The sequence below is a fragment of the Thalia democratica genome, chromosome 9 (genome assembly GCF_965202585.1).
Source record: "Thalia democratica chromosome 9, ktThaDemo2.hap1.1, whole genome shotgun sequence".
In the NCBI taxonomy this organism is placed as follows: Eukaryota; Metazoa; Chordata; class Thaliacea; order Salpida; family Salpidae; genus Thalia; species Thalia democratica.
The window spans coordinates 22,118,200-22,140,371 of record NC_139173.1 but is presented as its reverse complement, the minus strand read 5'-3'; the positions used below and the strand labels follow the sequence as shown (position 1 = coordinate 22,140,371).

The window sequence follows — 22,172 nt, the reverse complement described above, 5'->3', positions numbered from 1 at the left end:
CTGATTAGACTAATTTTCACTTTTTCATTTATTTTAAAGCAAAAAATAGTTATGTTAGAAAAAAAAAAATTTTTGATTTTAACGCAACTCACCAATATAATTTTATAAACAGATTCAGAATCCAAAATAAAGCATGAAAAGAAATCATCTCCCCACAAAAATTCAAAAATTAAGAAAGCAGTAATTAAAATTGCTAGTAGAAGAGATAAAAAATGTATTAAAAACTCTATCATTTATTAGCTGCAAAGTTTATTAAAGATAACTTTATACAACTAAATATAAAACACCTTTTAATAAAATACCACACTAAATGTAATCTAAAAATTACATTCAAAAAATAAAAACACTAAAAACTAAAAGCCAAGTGGGGTTTACTTTGTTTTTTACATTTGTTTTTCTTATTTTTTATTCAAATATTAGACTCTAACACAACTGCTTAACAAAATTTATAGTCACTTTTGAGATAGAAAAGAATAAAATGGGTGAGTTCAATAAATTTTTTTGGAAAGGCTAAGACTAACAAAAGCAAAAAAAAAAAGGGCCAAACAGGGTTGCCACTCTTTTAGTCAAAAAATCTTCCCTGAGTGACCAAAAACTTCCATGAGTAACCTTAAACTTCCCTGAGTTTTTTTTAAATCATTAAAAAAAAATTTTTTATTAAAAAAATACCATGTTAACTCTGAGAATATTGAAGAACTTGTCGCATGGCTAAGAAATTTCTAAATGAATAAAATTAACATTTTTGAACAAAATATTGAAAATGAATTAACTAAATCTCATTCTATTTCTAGATCTAAAAAAAAAAGTCTGAGAATTTTTTAGAATAAAACAAAACTGCCCTGAGTTTTTCTGAGTTTAAAAAAAATCAAAATTCTCTGAGTTTCACTGAGGTTTTCTATAACTTAAAAAGTCCCTGAGTTTTCCTGAATGAGTGGCAACCCTGTGAGCCTTTATACGAGACTAAACATGATTTTTTTTTAGAAATCCACTAACCCACAAGTCCTTAACTATGTTTTTATTATTAAATTGCAAGGTTGCTACACTTTTAAGTAAAAAAGCAACCAAAAACTTGCTTAAATCAAGTTGATGAAGCATTTAAGTTAGAGTAGCAAAAAACATAACTGACAAGTACTATAACAAAGCTTAGTAGTATCAAAAAGATTCTAACAATGTGGAAATTAAAATATTGTTGACTACAGAATCAAAAAATATATCCTGCTATTTAAAAAAAAGTTATATTATCCTGATCTTAGCTAAATGCTCCAAATGAGTCTAAGTTAGTGTGAACTTTTGACTGTCTGAAAACGTTTTTAAATTAGTTTCAGGACTTAAAGAGTTTTTCTTTAACCTTTAGTTAGCCTTGATGTGTGAAAACTGAATATTTTGATACTGTAAGTTGTAAAAAAAATTCAAACATCTGGTTTTTTGTTACCTGACATGGACCTAAATTTATTTCAAATTCTATGTGCAGTGAACTCTTATATAAAAAGTGTTATGCACATTAATAAAATTAGTAATTGTTTTTATTTATAAATACCATTAAGGTTTTGTATAGTATAAATTATATAGCTATACGTCTTAACTAAAAAAGATTGCTCAATTTACTGGAGTGTAAAAAGTTTATATTATAACTTATAACAGAAATGTAAAAAATAATATATAATAAATTTACAAATTCATTTTATAAAACTAGATTAGATCTTAATAAAATAAATTTGTAAATTTATTTTATATAATTTTTACATTCCTGTTATAAGCTATAGTATAGTATAAATTATAAAATCACTCTCATTTTGTTTTTAATGTCATAACTTTCATTAAACTTTTGTTTATTTACAGCTTTATTTGAGAACAGCATTAGTGTTTCAGATTGTAAATTACAACTTTGCCTTTTTAAGGTACTAATAGTCTTTTCTTTGGAACAACTTCTCTCAATAGGATTTGTTATTTTAAGATTTTGGCATAATAGGGCTTCTAAAATCTAAAAATTTCTAAAGTTAAAAAGTATTTTTAAATAATGAAAAAATTATTTTGTAAGCTTAATTAAATACCGAAAACTAATATAAACTAGTTTAAATAATTGATAACTTTCTGTTTTTAAATTGCAGTCAGCATTAGATAAAAAACAATTGTAACAATACTTTTTTTTTTTGAATTAAGAGAAGCTGTTTAAAAATTATAGTTGTTCATAAAAATCCTTTAGAATCACCTAAAAACATTTTTTAAGCATTAAGATTCATTAAAAAAAATCTTGAAATTATTAATCTAATCTTTTTGTGAACATTTTAGTGAACGCTATTAAAAACAGTGCATAAAAAGTTCATATTCTGAACTATTATAAGAAAAAAAAAGAGTGTAAAAGAAGTGTTTTTATATAAAGACGTAAACTTTTTTCTTATAACTATTTCTAGCAATCCAGCATGTTTATAAATTAAAACAGTTAATATTACGATCAAAAGTAAATATCGTCTACTCATTGAAACAAAAAATTCAATTCTTTTTCTAAAGGTTTTCGAAAACTTAATTATTATAACTTGTATTGAAATATTTTAAATACTAAAAAACAATTTCAATTAAATTCTATATAGATAAGTAGTAATATTGACTTTTAAATTATTAAAAATAAAAATACTATACTATATAAAATCAGTAATAAATACGACTTTAACACTATGAATGAAGTTATCAGCTGAAATACTTTTATTTTTTCTAAACAAAAGTCTTACTTCTTCAGTAATTAAAGTTTAATTTAATTTTTGACATTAAGATAAATTTTGTACTAAAAATTCGGTCTGTAATTAAGTTTAAACTATAACTTAAGTACATTAAAAAAACGACTAACTAATTAATGTATGTTTTTCTGATAAAGCTGACCAATTACAAAATTTATTTAAAACCCCTTAATTTCTAGTAGTAAAAAGTTCTTAAACTGCAAAAATAGTTATTCTTAAGTTATTTGATCACTTTTGAATTTAAATTAAATAATTTTTAAAGCTCGTAATCTTGCTCCGTTATATTATTGCTTTTTTAGTTTTAAGTAATTTTTAAACTTACTAGAATTAGGTGATCATTAAGAGATAAGAGTCTAAATTTTAGACACTATATAATTACTAGTAAGACTAATAAAATGTTAATTGAAATAGTTTAAACAAAACTATCGGGGAAAAAAAAAACTTCTTAAATCTATATAAAATAATAATAAAACGACATCGTCTAACATTTAACTCAAAATCCAAAGTTTTTTAGTTTAAGCTTTTTATGTAGAAATTACCTAGAATTAAAAAAATTACAACCGCTGTACAAGTTTTTAAAGTTTCAAATTATTTAGATTAAAAGTTTAGGTTAAAAATTGTTTCTTAGTCTAATATTTGAACAGTTAAATTTAGAAACATAAACTAACGGTTATAAGTTGAATATACAAACTGTATCTTATTTAAACTTTACTTATTAATATAGTTCTAAGAAGTCGACAGAGTTGTTTGAGTATAGCTTAAAAAAAGCAATACAGTAACAGAAAAAAAGGTTTTGTATAATGAGAGTTTTTTTTTGTCATTTGTATATAACAAAATAATAATTGTTATTCTTTTAACTAAAAGTTTTGTAAAATGAGCTTTTTGGAATATATACTTCTCAAAACGCTACTACAAGTATTCTTTAGATAAAATACTTATATTAAAACCTCTTATTAATTTATACTGTACTTTCATATAAGTAAAACGTAACCTATAAAATAAAGTAAGAAAATATGAATTTTAAAATTTTGCTTTTATACATTAGATTACTTATTAGTAACTTTAATGTAGTATGAATTACAAATAAAACTTTCTAATAACGTCTGTTATGTGTCATAAAAAAAAAAAAACTAATAAGTTTTATTATCTTTTTAAACAATCTAAATTACTTGATTTTTATCTAAAATTTCTTAGATATTTTAACAAGCTTTAACATAAATAGTTTTTAAATGTATGATGAGTATAACAAGTAATGTTTTTTGAGATCTAATATTAAGAACAGACTTAATTTTAAACATTTACTACAAATTGTTAGTTGACGAAGCTGTTGTCTTTCTTTTGTAAAATAAAATAAGTAGAAAATGCTTTAAATTTATTTTTTTTGCAAAAAAACACTACAACAAATGTCTATTTTATAGTTTTAAGTTTATTTAACAGTTTTTTATACCTATAGATTTTCTTGAAAACTTAATAAAGTGTAAAAGTTGGCTTGCAAAATAGTTAAAGTTATTCTATAGAGTATAGACATACATAGCAAAAACTATGTATAAAATGAACACTGTTTTTACGCATATTTTTACTCTTTAATTTTATCATTATACATAAATACTTAACTAAACTTAAGTAAACGTATCAATGGAAAATACTTAAAATAAAATATCAATTTTTTATCTATTATATTTTTTGTCAGTTTTTAGAAATTTTGTTTCGCTGTTCTCTTTAACCACTATGTTTTGTATTTATTTAATTATTTTACCTCATAGATATGACGTTAAAAGAGATTCGTGGTGTGCAACTCGATAACCGAAAGGTTCATCGTGTATCAGGTCCAAGGACCAAATATTTTGAGCGCATTTTTATCTGTCGTTCAATAAACTGTATCATCAATGTGCAGCAGTAGCATATAATGAATAACCATAACAAACAACTCTCTGAAGTTTACTCATAATAATGTTTTCTAATAAATCTTATTTTTGAAAACTTACAAAACAATATTTTATGCTAAACTTTATTATACTTTATACATTTAGCAAAAAGGTCGTAATAATGGTATTAGTACCATAGTACTTGCAGTTAACTCTTATTAATATTAAAAAAATATATGTTTGATTTTTTATTTTTACACAATTTATATTTTTCACACTCATTTGTATTTTTTTACCAAGTAAATAGTTTTTAAAATTTGTTTCTATACAATCCCAATTTTCAAGGTGTTTTTATGTATTTAACGAACAAACATTAGTTAAAAAACTAGCTAACCTGTTAGATTAAATCAAATAATTAAAAAAAGTTGTAGTTTTGGGTTAAAAATCTAAATATTTTTGTTAAGGCTATATACTTCACCGTATAAGATGTTTCTCAGCTTATCTTCTGGTTGAAGTAAAAATAAAGTATTTAAAAAGTTTGACGTTCAATTATTAACTACAACTTAAATTGTTGGTTAAAATTTTTACATTATTCTATACTTTTACTAATTATACTTACGGCAAAAAAAAAACACGTAATTTAATCATTTTTAGTACTTAACAGTAGGTATATAATTTTGAACTCAATACAAGTAACCAGCTTTAAAGTCGAACGGTTGTTGTCGTAAATAAAAGTTAAAACATTTAGCAATTTGATTGTTTAATTTAAAACGCAAGCATTAAGTAATACTAAACATTTAAACTTTTACAACGTAGCTTTTTCAATGCTAAGAAAATTATTTTGATTTACCTTAAAACTAAAACACCATACTAAAAAATAAGTTTTAACATTTAACAAATTTAAGTTTTTTAAAGACTTAAGCATAGCTAGAAGTTTAAACTGCTTTTAAACTTTTTTTTGTAATGGTTTACCTTTTTAAGACAATAGTTGTACTTTAACTTAAAACCTTTTTGCTCGAGAGTAAGTGCTAAAACTTTAAACTATTGTCTATTTTTACCAAATAAGTACATAGATAATTTTCAATTAAAACACTTAATTGCAAACATCAACTTTATACTCTCTCGAAAGTGTTTGATTTTAATGCAAAAATAGCGAATATAAATCAATTAAACTACTAAAAAGAATGAAAAAAAAACATAAATATTATTTTTTTATTATTCATAATTTTGTAGAATGAGTTTATCTGTCGAAAAAAAGAAATACGATTAAAAATTTTAATTCAGATGCTAAATTATTCAGAGTTTTTAAAACAATTTACTCGTTTATAAATATTAAAATTTTAGTGTATGTAGTAAGGCAGGTTGACTTAATTTTAAAATTTAGCAACATCTTATACTAGTTTTGTAAATTTTTATGCGATCCAATTCCAGCCACACACTTACGCTATCTACCACATCAATTCGTAATTATGATAAATCTTAATTACGAACGCATGGTTGATAATTAAAAGTTAAATCAAAATGGTAACTATTTTTTTGTTAAAAAAAAGTGTAAAACAAAACACTGATTAGCTTTATAAAAATTTGAGCCTGAGAAAAAGTTACTTTACAGTTCCTATTAAAATATCGAATTTTGTATAAGAAAGCAAACAACTGCTATACTGCCATAAGTATTGTAGCTATTAACAAAATACTTTAAGCAACAAAACCTTTTTTAAACAATATTTTAATCTTATACCCTTCTATATAATTTTTAACGGTCAACTAATATAATTTAATAGTATTTACTTTTTTTTTTTGAATTCGTAGCCATTAATAAAAAAAAATTTAAGATTATGAAATGAAAAGTCATGTGTTAAATCTCCAACTGATAATAAATTTAATGTTCTGTTTATAATATTATATTTTTTATTTAAATTATTTTATTATGTAAAGTTATAGCTTAATATAAATATAAGACAAAAATAAAAATTACACAGAGCTAAATTATTCACTTTTAAGTACTTGAAATTTAACTTGAATTTTTTTTCGTAAGGGTATGCTAGGTACTAGAAAAATTGATACGTAAACTTTTTTATTCTTATCAGAGATAACACATTCTCTTATAACTGATAGATAGATGTCTTTGACTGAATTAACAAAACTTATTCTTACTAATTTATAAATTTTTACATATTTCTACGCTATAATTAACAACAAAAGCAATTTTTAAACATTTAAAATTATTCATTTAAGTGCATCGTCAAATCGAGTTGTTCTTAAAATTATATTTATATTACAAATAATTTTCGAACAATAAATAATTTTTATTAAAAAAAATCTGTTTACAAAAGCTATGGGTACAATATCAATTGTAAAAAAATTGAAAATGAATAAAAAAAAACGAGGCGTTTAAAAATCACTTTTTGATAACAGTGCAATAAAATTACTAAATTTCATCGAAATCTGAGTATTAATTTTAAACAGTGAAACCTAGTTGTTGCTTTAACAAAAATAATCATTCTAGTTAGAATTAATTTATAGAATTCCCTAAACTAATTAGTTGCGTTTTAATATTTAAATGTAGTTAAAATAAAAATATCGAACTTAATCCTTGAGCAAACTTTGTGTGCACAACAGTAAAATACAAAAAAATAATAAATAATAAGTTCATGCAAAATTAAATATGATTAAATTTAGGACAAAATGTAAAAAACAAACGTTGTCGTGGACATTCTTAGGTAACTATCATGAGTTTTTTACCTGTGCAACCATTAAACATTATTTTTAGTCTAAGTAAGAAAGTTTTTTAATGTTCAGGAATGTTGAGTTCACGTTATTTCGAATACTGCAGTTTTACAATTCCTTTTTATTTTTATTGTTTTTTTGTTTTGGTTTTTTCTTGTTGTTCTTTTTAGATTTTAGCTTTTGTTTTCTCTTGGCTTCCCGGTACAGTTCTTGTCTTTCCTCGGTAGTAGCTTCCTATAATAGTAGTTTATTTGTAATTAATAATAAAATTATTATTTTAAATAAATAAAGAATATACATAATTTTACTAAGATTGCTTTCTTGATTCTTAAAAAAAACAACATATGTAACATTAAAAAAATACAAAAGTAATAATTGCTAATAATGAGGAACCATTTACTTTTCATAAAAGTTAATCAAATTAAAATTTTACGAAACTAATAAATTAATTAAGTAGAGATTGTAAAGCTTGAAAAACTTATCAATTATAATTGAACAAAAAATACTTTTCTTTGTAAATATAAAACATATTATATAAATTATAATGGCAATTATATAAAATATAAGATTTCAGTGAATTTAATTACATGTAAAAAGTATTATCAAAACATTTTTGATTTTGGAATGAAAGATTTTTTTGGTACAATCGACCAAGAAATTAGCTATTTAATACTTTTTGTCGATTTTAGCAAAACAAAAAAAAATAAACAAGTATGTTAAAAAGAAAAACTTTGATTAATAAATATTGTTGATCTAGTCTTTGTGTTTACAGATAAAATTCTTGAGCTTATAAATAAAACTCGGTATTAATATTATTTCTCATTAAAAAATTTTAAAAACAATTGATATTATTCAAACGTAAACTTTTATAAAAAACTAACTTTTATATCATCTGGATTCAGAACAAACGGGTTCACATAAGTTTTGTCAACTTCACCAATTTTAAGTTCTTGACGCAACTGTTGGTAATAAAATACTAATTATAAAAAAAAATAGTTGTAAGTTTAAAAAACAAACTTCGGAAAGTTAGTAAAACATAAAAAGCATATAAAAAAAAGTCAGAAATGAAATCTTAATCGTCTTTGATTTGCAAGTGCATAAATTAAATTAAAACACTGAGATAAATTAATAAGAATTGGAGAAAAATTATTATAGCAAAAAAAAAAATTCATTACAAAATAAACGAAAAATAACTTTAATAATTAAAGATCAAATGGATGTATTAGTATAAACTATAAAGAGTAAGAAAAACTCTATACTGAACTTAATATACATGCAAAAAGAAAAAATGAACATTGAAAATAACGTAGCACCGTTATATTTTTTAATTATTTTGTAAAAAAAATTTTTACTTTAAATAAGAAGTATATAATAAAACCCCTCACATTAAAATAATCTTCAAAAAAATTGAGCTAATAAATGAGTTATATTATAATAAAACACAAGTAGTGAACATATAACACATGATTTTTTTAAACTACTAAAATATAAATATTCAACTGAAAACAAACGACAATTTCACATTCAGAGCTTAATAAGAATTTTAAACTTTAGCTTTTGATTATTTCTAAACTTCATAAGTAAAACTAACATTGTGCAGAAAAGTATGATAATCTCCCTTGTAGTCTTATGGATTTTAAGTCAACAATAAATAAGAATTTCAAACTCACAGCTTAATAACAATTTAAAACATGTTCTTTTAGTTATGTGCAAAATTCTACGAATCAAATGAACATTTTACAGCAAAGTCAATGTAAAGAACTCAACACCTTATTAGATTGAATCTGTTAAATTTTACTAGCAACTATTTTTCATACTTAACAAATCAAACCCACATTGGGCAGCAAAGTCTGGTAATTCCCTCAAAATAAATTGAATTGTTTTGATCAAACCATCTCATACATTTTTATATAACAACGAAGTAAAATTTCAACAGTCAGAGCTGAACAAGAATTTTAAACTTGTAATTTTTCTCTAAACTTAACTAACATTATGCAGTAATGTTTGGTAATCTCCCTCGTACACTGGCGACTGATGGCACATGTCGATGGCAAGCCGCATCTGAGAGCCCCACACTTTTCTGTTCTGGTTGAAGAGGGGTCGGGAAATCTGCGGGAACCTGATGATCAGGTCGGCGAAGAACGCTGTGTTCTCCAGCACTTGCGAGAAATCTGTTGATAAATTGAATTTTGTTGTTGAACAAAAATGCATGAGATAGTAGTTTCAACAAAATGTTTTATGTGGTATGTTACGCTCGTTTAATTGCATAATTTATACACAAAATTTTTTTAAACAGTTCATTATAAATAAGATGATTCATGAAGAATAACTCCTTACTTGACTGTTTTTTTATAAATAATGAATAACCAGTAAAGATAACAACAGATAAAGAATTACGGTACTATGAGCTACATAACATTACATTGAAAAACTTTTTAAAAAAACACATTTTCTTAACTTATTAACCCTTTTTTGGGGACAATAACATTAATTTGATGTTTTTACGGAAACTTACCATTTTGCACATTCTCATCAGTAGGGAACCCATTTGTTTCGCTCAGATCAACCCCTCTTAGCTTTCCCATCGCACTTCTGATTGTCTGTCATAAACATACATGTTGTCAACCCAAGTTATAAAATAGAACAAACATGTGTAATTGAATTAAACATTTATGAAACTAATTAATTTATACATGCCAACAAAATGTATTATAACAAGTAGTAGTTTACTACTTGTTTCGAGAAGTACAATGAAGGAGTCAAAGATAAGTTAAGTGGAAATTACATCAAAGGAGTCTAAGTTTTAAGTGGAAAATTACAGAAAGACTTGTGCGTGACGTAGTAAGTAGAGAAGAGAGTAAAAAAATAAACAAGTTTTTCTTAGTGTGTTAAAGGATGTTTGGGTTGTTGTGCGGGTGTTGTTGACGGATCGGGCAAAAGGAATAGAAGCACTGCAAAGGATAGTAGAATTGCTTGAGTTTTGTAAATCGTAACCAGCGTACAGCCACTAAGCTTAAGAAAACCTCGAGTCAGTTGTGGTAGAACTTCATCACGTTACTTTATCACATTGTCGTGCTTTGTTTTTAAATGTATATAAAATCACCATTCACTTAAAGTTGTTTTCTAGAAACTAGATTATAAGTAAGCTCAATACATTAAAGTTATCGATCGTTCCATTAGAAAGTTTTTATAATATTACATATATATATAATTCAACTAAGATTCCATGTCGTCCAAACGCTTATCATTGGACGACATAAAACGCATGACGCGGTCACAAACTAAGGCGAAAAGCCAAAATAAGCAATTACCTAACCTAACTACGACCGAGCAATCGGTCAGTGGTTATAGTATCAGCTAATAAAGCTTTTTTTATTAACATTCATATATACTTAAGAAAAACAGATTAAAAAACGAAATTAAATATATGATTTTATATTATTAAAATTTAGTAAAACAAAATGATTTTTTTGATTTTAATAAATGTCAGAAGTGAACTCAAAAATAGACATACTTTATATTAACTAAGTAACCTGTGGATCAATATAAGAGTTTGTTTTATAAAACTTACTTTAAGGAACAAAAGTTTTTAGTGTCAGTACTAAAATTTAATACACTCAAAAAACATTAAAAGTTTACTTATAGAAAAATAATCCTCATTATTATTGTTGTAATTAATTAAATTAGAAATAAAAACTAAAAAATACATTCATAGCCTATATGTATATAGACCAAAAACAAAAACAAGTTAAAAAGAAAAAACCAACTGTAATTATTGCTTGAAACATAATCCTTATCATTTCTGTGCGCTTCGCAATGTCTTTATTCAGAATGAGTTTCTGAACAGCAGCCAAATGCTCTTTCCTTTTCACTTTGAAAAGATTCCTGTAGATCATCAGATGCTTGTCTTCCGGGTGCTTGATGCTGACCAGCTCATTTTCAGCAGGTAGGCTTTCAATTTCAGATGAGTTCTGAGCTGTTGAAGCATAAGAAACAGACAGGAGTATTAAAAAGTGCGCAAATTTCATAATGTTTCTGTAAAATATTCAGCTAGGTGTTACTTGTAAAATATCTTATACATACCTTATTTATTTAACATTAAATGCCAATATCATAACTAAATGTTTGTGCTTTAATTACCAATTACTACTGTTTTATTATTAAAGTAGAAGCTTATTATACTTTTTTATGATAAGCCTTAACTAAGAAAACTATAAATTTATAAAAATTGGACATATGAAAATATAAACGTTATAGTTTTGTTAAAATTAGTGATTTATGACATCAAAGTATCCCAATCTGGTAATATAATGCATTTTTATATCTGGATTGATCTTAAGTTGAAAATATTATCAGGATCCAGATTCAGTCAGATCCTTATTAGAAAAAAATACTAGGACAGGCTGGATACTTATTTAAAAATACTATTCAGATCTTAATAAAAAAATATCTGGATTAGGTAGGTCACCTAAGAGATTTGAAACAATCACTAGATATTCTGAAATTAATGAAGAAGAGCAAAATAAAAGTCTTAGGGTAGTTTTTGAACTTAAACTTAACATTGTGAAGTTTATGATGAATATATTAAAAAAAGTCTTAAGCGTATCTAATGGTAGTTTTGAAAACTTGATAGAATCTGGCAAGAACCTAATTGAAGAAAAACTCGATATCCGACTGGATCCAGGTTTAAAAAAAAATGTTTAGATCTGGTCAAATACTAATTTTAAGGTTCCACCTGATCACTAGTTAAAACCCTTTAGTTTAAAATACTGAAGAAAAATTATATTATTTATATAAATCAGAAAATTAATGAACTTTTTGTTATGTTTAATATACGAAATCAAGTTTATTTTCATGTTTAAGCCATAAACAATTTTTTGTTTTCATAAAACACAGTATATTTGAAATTTAAACTTCAATGACACAAGCTTGTAATCATAAGTGCCAGTAAACAAACTTGCAAACTAAAACAGCAAATAACTAGAAATAACTAAAAATCTATCTCCTCCTACGTTTTTTATGATAACTACCTCAAATTTTCAGAAAATGTTCCTTGCAATATTTAGAAAATTTTATCGGAACAAAAAATAAAAACTTTATAACAAAAAAAAAACTGTTTTTTTGTATACTTTTTTTTTATATAAAAGTTTAATTTATTATTTTTTTAAAAATTCTTTCCAACAGAATTTTCTAAATATATCAAGGAACACCTTCTGAAGTTTTGAGGTAGTTATTTCAAAAAATATAGGAGAAGATAGATTTTTAGTGAAATAGTCGTTTTAGTTTGCCCCTCCCATAAGGAACCTATTGCTGCCTCCAAATTTGATCTGCTATATCTCAAAAACTATTTTGAATTAAATCTGTAAAAAGAATCTAGTAGCTTAGTTAAATCTATACTCAAAAAATATAATAAAACACATTTCATTTTTTACTTTAAATTTATTTGAGATTTTTCTTAGTTAGTCTTATCAAAAATTATATCTTACTAAATTAAACTGAATTGAGATTGAAATAAGAATATAGTGTAGTTTGAAGTTTTAACATATAAAATGACGTAACAATCAAATGCAAAAACTAACTAAAGGCTTATACTGTAGAACTTTGTTGTACTAATAAAACTTGTTAGAATAAAATCAAACTAAATGCAGTATTAATAACAAGTTTTATTAGTACAACAAAGTTCTACAGTAGAAGCATTTAGTTAGTTTTTGCATTTGATTATTACTTCATTCTTATTTTAAAACTTTAAACTACAGTATATTCCTATTTGAATCTCAATTCTGTTTAATTTAGTAAGATATAAACTTGATAAGACTTACTACAAAAGATCTCAATAAATAAAAAAAAATTAAAAATGTTTTGTTATAATTTTTAAATTAGTTATGCACTGGAAAAAAACTATAAAAACTATACAAAATAAGATCAAAACGTGAAAAAAGTGTTTTACCCCCCTTTATGACCTTAATGAAATATAGATGACCTATCTCAGTTCTTTGTTGAAAAATAAATAGTTATGACAAAATAAAAATATAAACAGAAAAGTACTTTTACATCAGGGTTTCCCAAAAGAGCCAATTTTTTGTTTTAAACTAATAATCTTTCAAAGTAAGCCATTTACAGGGTTGCCACACACTAAGGGAATTTTCAAGTTATAGAAAATCTCAGGGAAACTCAGGGAATTTTGATTCTTTTTTTTTAACTCAGGGAAACTCAGGGCCGTTTTGATTTTTCTAAAAACTTCAGGGAAATATTTTTTCTAGATCTAGAATGAGATTTAGTTAATCCAGTTTCGAAATTTTGTTCAAAATAGTTAATTTCATTTATTTTTATGTGCTTTTTTAGTAATGTTTAAGCCTTGCGGCTAGTTCTTCAATATTCTTAGAATTAACATTGTAATTTTTTAATAAATAATAAAATTTTTAAGAATTTTTAAAAATTCCGGAAAACTCAGGGAAGTTTCTTGTCACTGAGGGAAGGTTTTTTGACCCTGCATTTAACCTACTAAATGCCACTTTAGGTTGTGAACTACTCTTCAGATGGTGTGCTTCTTACAGATAAGAAATTTAAAATTATTGAATCATAATTAAAAAGGTACAAAATTACAACCACTTACATAAACTTAGTTATATTTTAGTCAATAAAAACAGAATTGTAGTTTAAACTAAGTTTTATAATTAGTTTTTAAGATTGATAATACTAACAGTTTGAGTATGTTTTTAGAGCTTTCAAAGTATACACATAAACATGATGACCACTGGTTTTTAAAAGACTTCTTTCAAATTTTTTAAAAGTAAAGTATAAGTATCCCTGTTTCTTTTTAATAAAATAAACAAAATAAAAGTTTAAAACTGTACTTAAAAGTACTAAATTATTAAGAAAGTACTATGAGTTATTATTTATTTGTGTTTGATAGTGGATAAAATACAAAAAAAAATTTGCGTATATTCATACTTATTCCTTTTCTAATATTACCTTATTAATTAAGATGTAAGAAATATTTAAGACTCCAGGTTTTTCAAGAAGTACCACTTTCAAGGTTTTTCCAAGTTATTATTGGCCTAAATTTTCAAATTCCAGGTTAATTACACAATCTGATACATTTGCAATTTCATTTTACTATTTCTAAATAAGAATCTAGATACTGATTACTATAATATTAAAAAATCAAAGTTGTAATTTTTGCAGGTAAAAAGTTAGCCTGAGTCAACTTGTATTTATGTATATTTTTCTACTTATTCAAGCCTTTTTAAGTAAAAAATTCTTCTGTCTTTTTAGTAGATAGTTTAATTAAAGAAAATAAAATGTTTTTAATTGTATAAATTATCAGTGAGAAGAGACTGTATATTTAAAATAGGGACTGTATATTATAAATATTTTATAATTAATATCTTTTATAACTAATTTCTTTAAAATGTTTTATAATTAAAAAACTCTGTGTACTATAAAAAAAAATTGATATATAAAATAGCTATTTCTTACTTGAGTTTTATTTTATTATTTTGCTTATAAAATTTGTTTAAATTTTTGTTCAAAATCTTAAGTTTTTGTAGAGAAATAAAATGTGCTCTTAAGAAGATGATTTTGAATCTTACAGGGTTATCAAAGTTTTTTTAAAATTTAATTAGATAGGAACTACTTAAAAGATACTGTGTTGGTATTTAAATTTTGTTCTATTCAATTGCAACTTATAGTATTATTTTGAATATTCTCATATGATTGTTGTATAGTTATTTGCCTTAACTAAAAAACAATTGCTCAATTTACAGAAATGTAAAGAGCGTATTTAAATAGAGGTGTGCAAATTAAATATTTTATTCACAACCGGTTTTGGTAGCAAAAAATTGCGACCTCTTCAAGCAAAATAAAAGATAAAACTGCCAATTTTCAACAATCATATGATTGTTGAAAAGTCTTTAAGATGATATAACATTAGTGGCGATAAAATCTAGTTTAAGTTTGTGGTTTAAAAGTTACTTTAAAATATGTGAAAAATATAAAAGAATCATCTTGTGCAAAAATAGAAAAACAAGAAATCTTATGTGATTTATGTGTTGTTTAGTTTACGATTTAGTTTGTTAATAAAAAAACACCATTTTTTTTGATTTTATTATACTTTCAAATAAATTTAAACTAAGTATATAAAAAAAATAATATATTCTATTTGTAGCATCAAAAACTATTATTAAACCACATCTTGTTATACAACTACAATAAAAAAGTCCATTTGGTTTTTGTTATAGAAAACTGATTAAAAGGAACCTAGTGAGAAGGTGAATCAGTTGTTAATGTACTGGGCATTTAGTAAACAATAAATACTCAATTAAAAGAACCTTTTTTCTTTGCTTATTTAAATTATTTTTATATGTCAGGCAGATACAGGTTTTTATCTGTAAACTCTCAGATTTTAAATAATTACGACTTCTGTGCCACACTTAAGATAATAAAGTTTTTACCTATAAAAAATAACACTCAATGTTTTACCATAAAGATTTTAATATACTTTCACTGCAACTCATCAGAAACTTACTGCAGACATTTGAAGTAGAACAATAGGTTTTTAAGTAAAAACAATAAGCTTTAGAAATCAACAAAAACCAATTAATGTAAAATAGTAATTAACGCAAAAAACAAACACTTTAAATAACAAAAAAAACAAAATGTTAAAGACAAACTAAGACACCTTTAAGTAATTAAAATAATCAAGGAAAATTTTAAACAATTTTACTAAAACACTTAAAAAAAAAAGAGACCTTATTGTCAAACTCTTTCTACTTACACAGTTCTGGTTTATTTAAAAATATTGAGATTGCTTCTAGTCTGACCAAATCAATGGAATTTGTACAGTTGTAAATAACCTTAATTCTTGATAAATCATAGTTCTTAGCACAATTAACGTTGTTAATCAGGTGTTCTGCTATTGAAGATTTTTTTGTTGCATTTATAGCATCTTTTGTTTTGTTATTAGTCTTTCCATTTATAAAGTTTAATACACATATTGGTATATGTTAATTTATTCTCGTTTTTAGATGCATAGATGTTTGTCCAATGTAGCTTTTTTCGCAAAAGCAGTCAAATTTGTAGATAATACAACTTTTATTAAGGTGGGATATTAGGTCTTTCAGTTCCATTCTGAGAACTGGTTTAGAAAAAAATATTACTCTAGGCTTAACTTGGTTATAAGTCGACTGTGTTAGTTCTTGCACTTTATTCTCAAATAAATATGAAACGTTACCTTAATATGGTAATCTAAGAACCACAGAAAGTTTCTCTGATCCGAACATTTTAGGTTTCTTACTGTTGTCATTATTGTGTGACTTTATGACTCTTCTTATTAGCTCTGATGGATAACCTTTCCGACTAGAATTTCATTAATTTTCTCTCTTTCAGTTTGAAGCATTTCAGGAGAACAAATCATACAAGCCCAATGGTATAGGGTTCTTATCAAGTTAATTTTTCTTTTCTTGGTGCAAAAAAGATTGAAAATGCAAATATTGTCCTGTAAAAGATGGCTTCTATACATACTGGTAAGAAATTTTTCTTTACTCCTTTTAACTAACATATTTAAAAATGGAATTTGTTCATTGATTTTAACATCTTTAGTAAATGAAATTTTTTTATGTAACATGTTTAAATTACAAAACAAATCCTCATTAATTTTCTGTTTGTGAAATAACTAAGTAATCGTCCATGTACCTTAAGTAAAGAACTTAGGATAGTAATTCATCAACCAATTTAGATTCTCGGTACTCCATAAATATATTAGCAAGAGTAGGCCCAAGAGGAGACCCCATAGCCACTCTGTCTATTTGACTATAAATCTCATTATCAAAGCTAAATTGAACGTCGCTTGTAGCTATTTTCATTAACTGTATTAAACTTGTTTTTTTGATACTTAATTTTCTTAAGCTATATAACACATCCCCACAAATTTGTACAACCTCATCTAACAGGACACTTGAAAAGAGTTTTTTTCACATCAAAGGAAGATAAGAATGTGTTTTCCGGATTGATATTCTTAATCCGCTCAATTACTTTAAAATAATAAAGTTTTAATTATTTAAGGGATAAATGAAACTACACATGAAGTAACTTGGCCTAAACTGCTTGAGGATATTTGGGTCCAAAATTCTAGTGTCCTAAAAACGTTTAAAAACTTAAAAAATAGTTTTAAACATTGTTATAAACACTTTTTATTAAAACATTACAATGAGTAGATCTAGAGTTCTTTTGTATGTATGTTTAATTTGTATTGAAATTTAATGCATGTTATATGTATAGCAGATTGTGATTGGTCTTTTTAATTCATGATTTGTGGCTAATGAAACAGTGATGGTTATAAATTATTAAAATAAATTAAGCTTATTGTCAAGTTATTTTATTTATTATCTTTTATTCTATTTTGTTTTTGTGTTCCATTCAAGACAGTTGATTTTATAATTATTCTTTTAGTTACAAATTAGAAGTAGAAAAAAAATATTAATTAACTTTTATTTTGGGTTTTATGTTAAGCTAGTACTAATAGATTTTTATAATACTTGTTATTTTATTAACTTTTATTTTCTAATAATAAATACTTTTTTTTTGACTTACAATATTCTCTTATTTATAAATATTTTTATAGAACAATACTTTCAAGTAGATATTGGTTTATTTAAATATGCAACAGCTGATTGTGACTTCTGTGTCCACTTTAAAAACACCAGCGAGATAGCTCAAGCCATCAAGGGTCTTCACATCAGACTACACAATACTTGAAGCATGTCATGAACAAGAAGCATTGTGTTCCCTTCTGTAGGTTCAATGACAGATGTGAACATACCACTCAAGACAAATAATTAGGCTCAGGGTAGATGGCCAAAAAATAGAGCAACTTTACTATTGAAAAACATTGAGAGCAATGCTGACCTTAAAAGACTCATTGCCCATTCATTTGTTATTAAGCACACTAGTGGCAGTGACTACAGTGGATTGTAACATTTTAAATCAATGATGTATTTTTTTGTTGCTCAGCAGATACTTGCTTGGGGATTTTTGCTTCATTATTTTCCAACACTTTGTGGTTTTAGTGTTGAGATTTTAACCTTGTGAGTGTTTGCCAATATAACATATCACCAAACAGTTTTTTTCAGTTAAACTGATAGTTTATTTTTCTATAGAGAGAAGAGTAAGTCTGATGTTTTTCTACCATCAAAAATACTTGTTTGCTTGATTTTTGTAAATTGTTTACCAGTGTAACGCCTCTGGCTAAAAATTAAATTTAGCAAAAGAGTTTTCTCTAATTAGGGGTTTTTTATTAATTTGTTAACTTTGCCGCCTTTAGTTTTGAATGATTAGATTTGAAAAAGCTCAAGCTGAACTTCCTGGTGCTAAATTGTGAGTATTGTCATTAATCTATTATTTTCTAGGTCTGTCTCTTAAATTGAAATTTCTAAATTAGTTAAATTGAAGTTAATTTTACTGTGGTTTGCATAAATTTGAATAAACTCTGCTGTTGATAAAATAAAATTGTAGTTAATTGTACTTTTGATTTTGCATAAATTTAAATAACTAAACTTTGGTGTTAATAGATCATTATATTGAAATTATCTGTAAATTGGTTATATAAAATTGAATAAATAAGCTTTGTTGTGGATAATTAGTTAAGAAGCAAGCTGCTTTTTGGTGCTCTTAATAATCTCTGAAATTTACAAACCAAATTTGATTAATCTAAATATCTAAAATATCTAAATATCTAAAATATCTAAATTTAACTAAATAACTAGTGGGCCATACTTAACTATTATATAGTATATAGTGGGTATAGCATAATGAGTAATAGAGCCAAGCCCACCAAAAAGGATAGTATGTTCTCTAAAGAGAACATACATCATACCTTAGACAAGGTCAACAACCCCGAAACTCGCTGTAGCCAGCGAAACATTGACAGAGGAATCAATAAAAGGGGTGTTGACCCACACTCTTCGCGCCGTAGCCAACCTGGTCCATCAGACCAACCACAACCTCCGTGCGAAAGATACCAGTATAAAAAAAGGAGATGAAAATTAATATTTTTATTTTTAATTACAAAATTGTTTTAACAAATAAACATAACAATAGTTTTTGTATATGTGTCATACTTGGTTTGATCTTGCAATGTTCTACTCAAAAGAGTTTTCAATTTGGTCATTAGGAATCTATGCTATAAAGTCACATTTACTTGAATTTTTTTTTTTTTAAATTAAGCTTAAGTTTGATGATTATTTTATAAGTAAGATGTAAGGAAAACCAGTAACTGGAAGAATAGTACTATGACATTCTAGTTTTAAGAAATACAGTTTTAGAGTGATTGTAAATTTTACTATTACACTATGTGTTATTTGATTGAATAATATTTTGAAGTTCCACTTTTAGGGGATTTTTAAAAATTAGTCTAAAGTTCTTTTGTTCTGATAATCTTCAATTATTCACGGTTTGCAGAAATATTGATTTTTAATTTTTAAAATTAATTTTAAGTTCCTTTGTTCAGATAATCTTAGTTATTAACAGTTTGCATAAGTTTCCATTGTTAATGTATGTATTGTTTAATAAACGAAAATAAAAGGCGCTTAAAATGAATGGTACTAGGATCTAACGTACGAAAAAGCCATTCGGTTATCGAGTCGTACACCAGGGGCGAGCCTAGACTTTTTCAAAGGGGGTTAACAATTTTATTTTGTTCTTAATTTGCCGCATAAGTACGCATTTCTTAGGTATGCACTGCCAGTTAAGTACGCAATATTTAGCTAAAAAAATATGTGTTTAAACTGCTTTTTTCTGCTTAGAAAAAAAAAAAAATTAAGTAGTAATAAAAAAAATATTATGTGTTTTTATTTATTATACTGTATTAAATTTAGTTGAATTATAACTAAATAAACCACAAAAAAGCTATGAACTTACAAAGTTTGATTTAAATGTTAGTATAGATAAAGTTCTTACAAATTTTTCTTTTAAAATTTAAACTCTTTACATTTATATATTTATTTATAACAAAAATTTTTTTTTAAGTAATTTAATCTATAATAATTGAAATTTCACAAAAAAATTGTTAAGACTCATACAATTAAATTAACAATTCTTTAAAATATAATTTGATGTTTGTACGATGGTGCAGGGATTCTATTGTTGGTTTTAAAATCTCTCTGAGTTAAAAAATTCAAAAAAATCAAGAATCAACTTTGTTTTTGACCAGCAGATATAAAAAAATAAAACAACTTAAATAAAAATATTAAAATATCATTAAATGATAAAAGAATTAATTACCAGGTGGTGTAGTTGTCTAAAGATGATTTTGAAAACTCTCTGAATTGAACTTTTTAAGGTTTAAAAGCTTTACACAAGATTATTATATACAATTAACTAAGTAATATAAAACTTTAGTGATTATATTGGACATTTTAAAGTAAAATTGTACTTACTAGTTGAAAAAACAATACTTGATCAAAAGTTATTTACACTAAGAAACAATTTATAATCGGAACTAAGAGCATCTTAGTAAAAAGGTTCCCATAAAAAAAAGCTACTTTAAAATTTTATTTAAAATATATTTTAGCTGGGAAAAAACAAGAATTTTTTGTTACGGAAACTTAAAAACGAGCGTAAACTTGGCTTGAATGGCTTTTTTTGTAATTTTTTTTAACCAAACTTAAAAACCAGTTATTTTTAATTTCTTTAGTGCTAACTTGGAACTTTTTTTCATACTAAAGAACGTTTTTTTTCTTAGATTTTCACAATAATTTTCATCGATTTGGGGTTTTACTTTTGTAGTGGGGTTCCTTTAAAAGTTTAATGCTTTTTTGAATTTTTCACTTTAATTTTGCATACGTTATAAATTTAACATTCATTATTCCAAGTTTATCAAATAACCAAACTAAAGTCAATTAAAATTTTTTTAGTGATATTTTATGATTTTTTTTTCAGGGAGTTCACAGGAAACAGGAAACCAGTCAAAACATGCCCCTGTCGTACACCACTTGAATGCACTTCAACATCATGTCCAGGACAATTTATTTGGAATTTATTTATACAATTTTATTTAGTTTATAACCAAAAAATTATAGACAAAGCATTTAAAGTTTTAAAGTTTTTTTACTAGCTAGTAACAGAAATGAGCTGTTACTAAAGACAGTTCGGCTAGCAGCCTTTTGTAAGTAGCGCGTCCTGCAAAAAGTTAATCAAGGGTCGCGCTGGATAAAAGTGTTATTCACGGATCGAAGTTATTTGAACTATATATACTAATTAATAAAAATACAAAACAAAACAATTAGTGTACAAAAATATACGCAATAATAAAACATTGATAAATAATCGTTATTAGATTAAAAGCCTTATTATTTTTTTACAACAAAAACTGTTTTTTTATTTTTTAAAAAGGTAGTAAATCTTGGGCATCAATTAAAAAAAAATATTAAAAATGAAACATTTAAACCGAAAAAGTTTTTTTAAAGGTTTTTACTTTAATTTCTTTTAATCTTTTAATGTTGATAAATATATATGTTTTAATTTATCTCAATTGAAATACTTTAAGATCAATTATTACTTTTTATTTGAGATAAAAGTGATATAGTAAAAATATAGGTTACACATCTTTTACTTTTTTAGTTATTTATAATAAAATTTATCTAAAAAACATGAAAAGTAGAGTTACTTATATTAAATAAGACAGTTCTAAGGTTTCATACACATTTTTTTTATTTAGTAACTTAATAGTAATAATAAAAAATAATAAGGATTAAAAAATATATTTTAATATAAATGCTTTATAATAATAATAAAGGTAAGAAATAATAAAACTAGATTGAGTATTTTAATTGCATGTTTATTGAAACATTAG

The 22,172-nt window shown here is 24.8% G+C and overlaps 1 protein-coding gene across 1 annotated transcript; it reads right to left on the bottom strand.

Annotated features, from left to right (window-relative positions):
- Positions 1–6,888: 6,888 nt before the first annotated feature.
- Positions 6,889–11,354, bottom strand: LOC145844205 (coiled-coil domain-containing protein 134-like). The gene is made up of 5 exons (XM_082951577.1): positions 11,092–11,354; positions 9,840–9,924; positions 9,314–9,495; positions 8,206–8,283; positions 6,889–7,558 (listed from the first exon to the last, which is right to left on the bottom strand). Exons 1-5 carry the CDS (start codon positions 11,350–11,352, stop codon positions 7,433–7,435), a joined length of 732 nt encoding a protein of 243 aa, XP_082807703.1. The 5' UTR covers positions 11,353–11,354; the 3' UTR covers positions 6,889–7,432.
- Positions 11,355–22,172: the final 10,818 nt, after the last annotated feature.

Bases quoted from the DNA above. Each gene is read 5' to 3' on its own strand.
- LOC145844205 (XM_082951577.1), bottom strand. From the start codon at position 11,352: ATGAAATTTGCGCACTTTTTAATACTCCTGTCTGTTTCTTATGCTTCA. The intron at 9,925-11,091 runs GTTGGTTTTTTC...TGTTTATGACAG, and splicing joins TGTTTCAAGCAATAATTACA to ACAATCAGAAGTGCGATGGG. The intron at 8,284-9,313 runs GTTAGTTAAGTT...TATTACCAACAG, and splicing joins ACCAAACATTACTGCATAAT to TTGCGTCAAGAACTTAAAAT.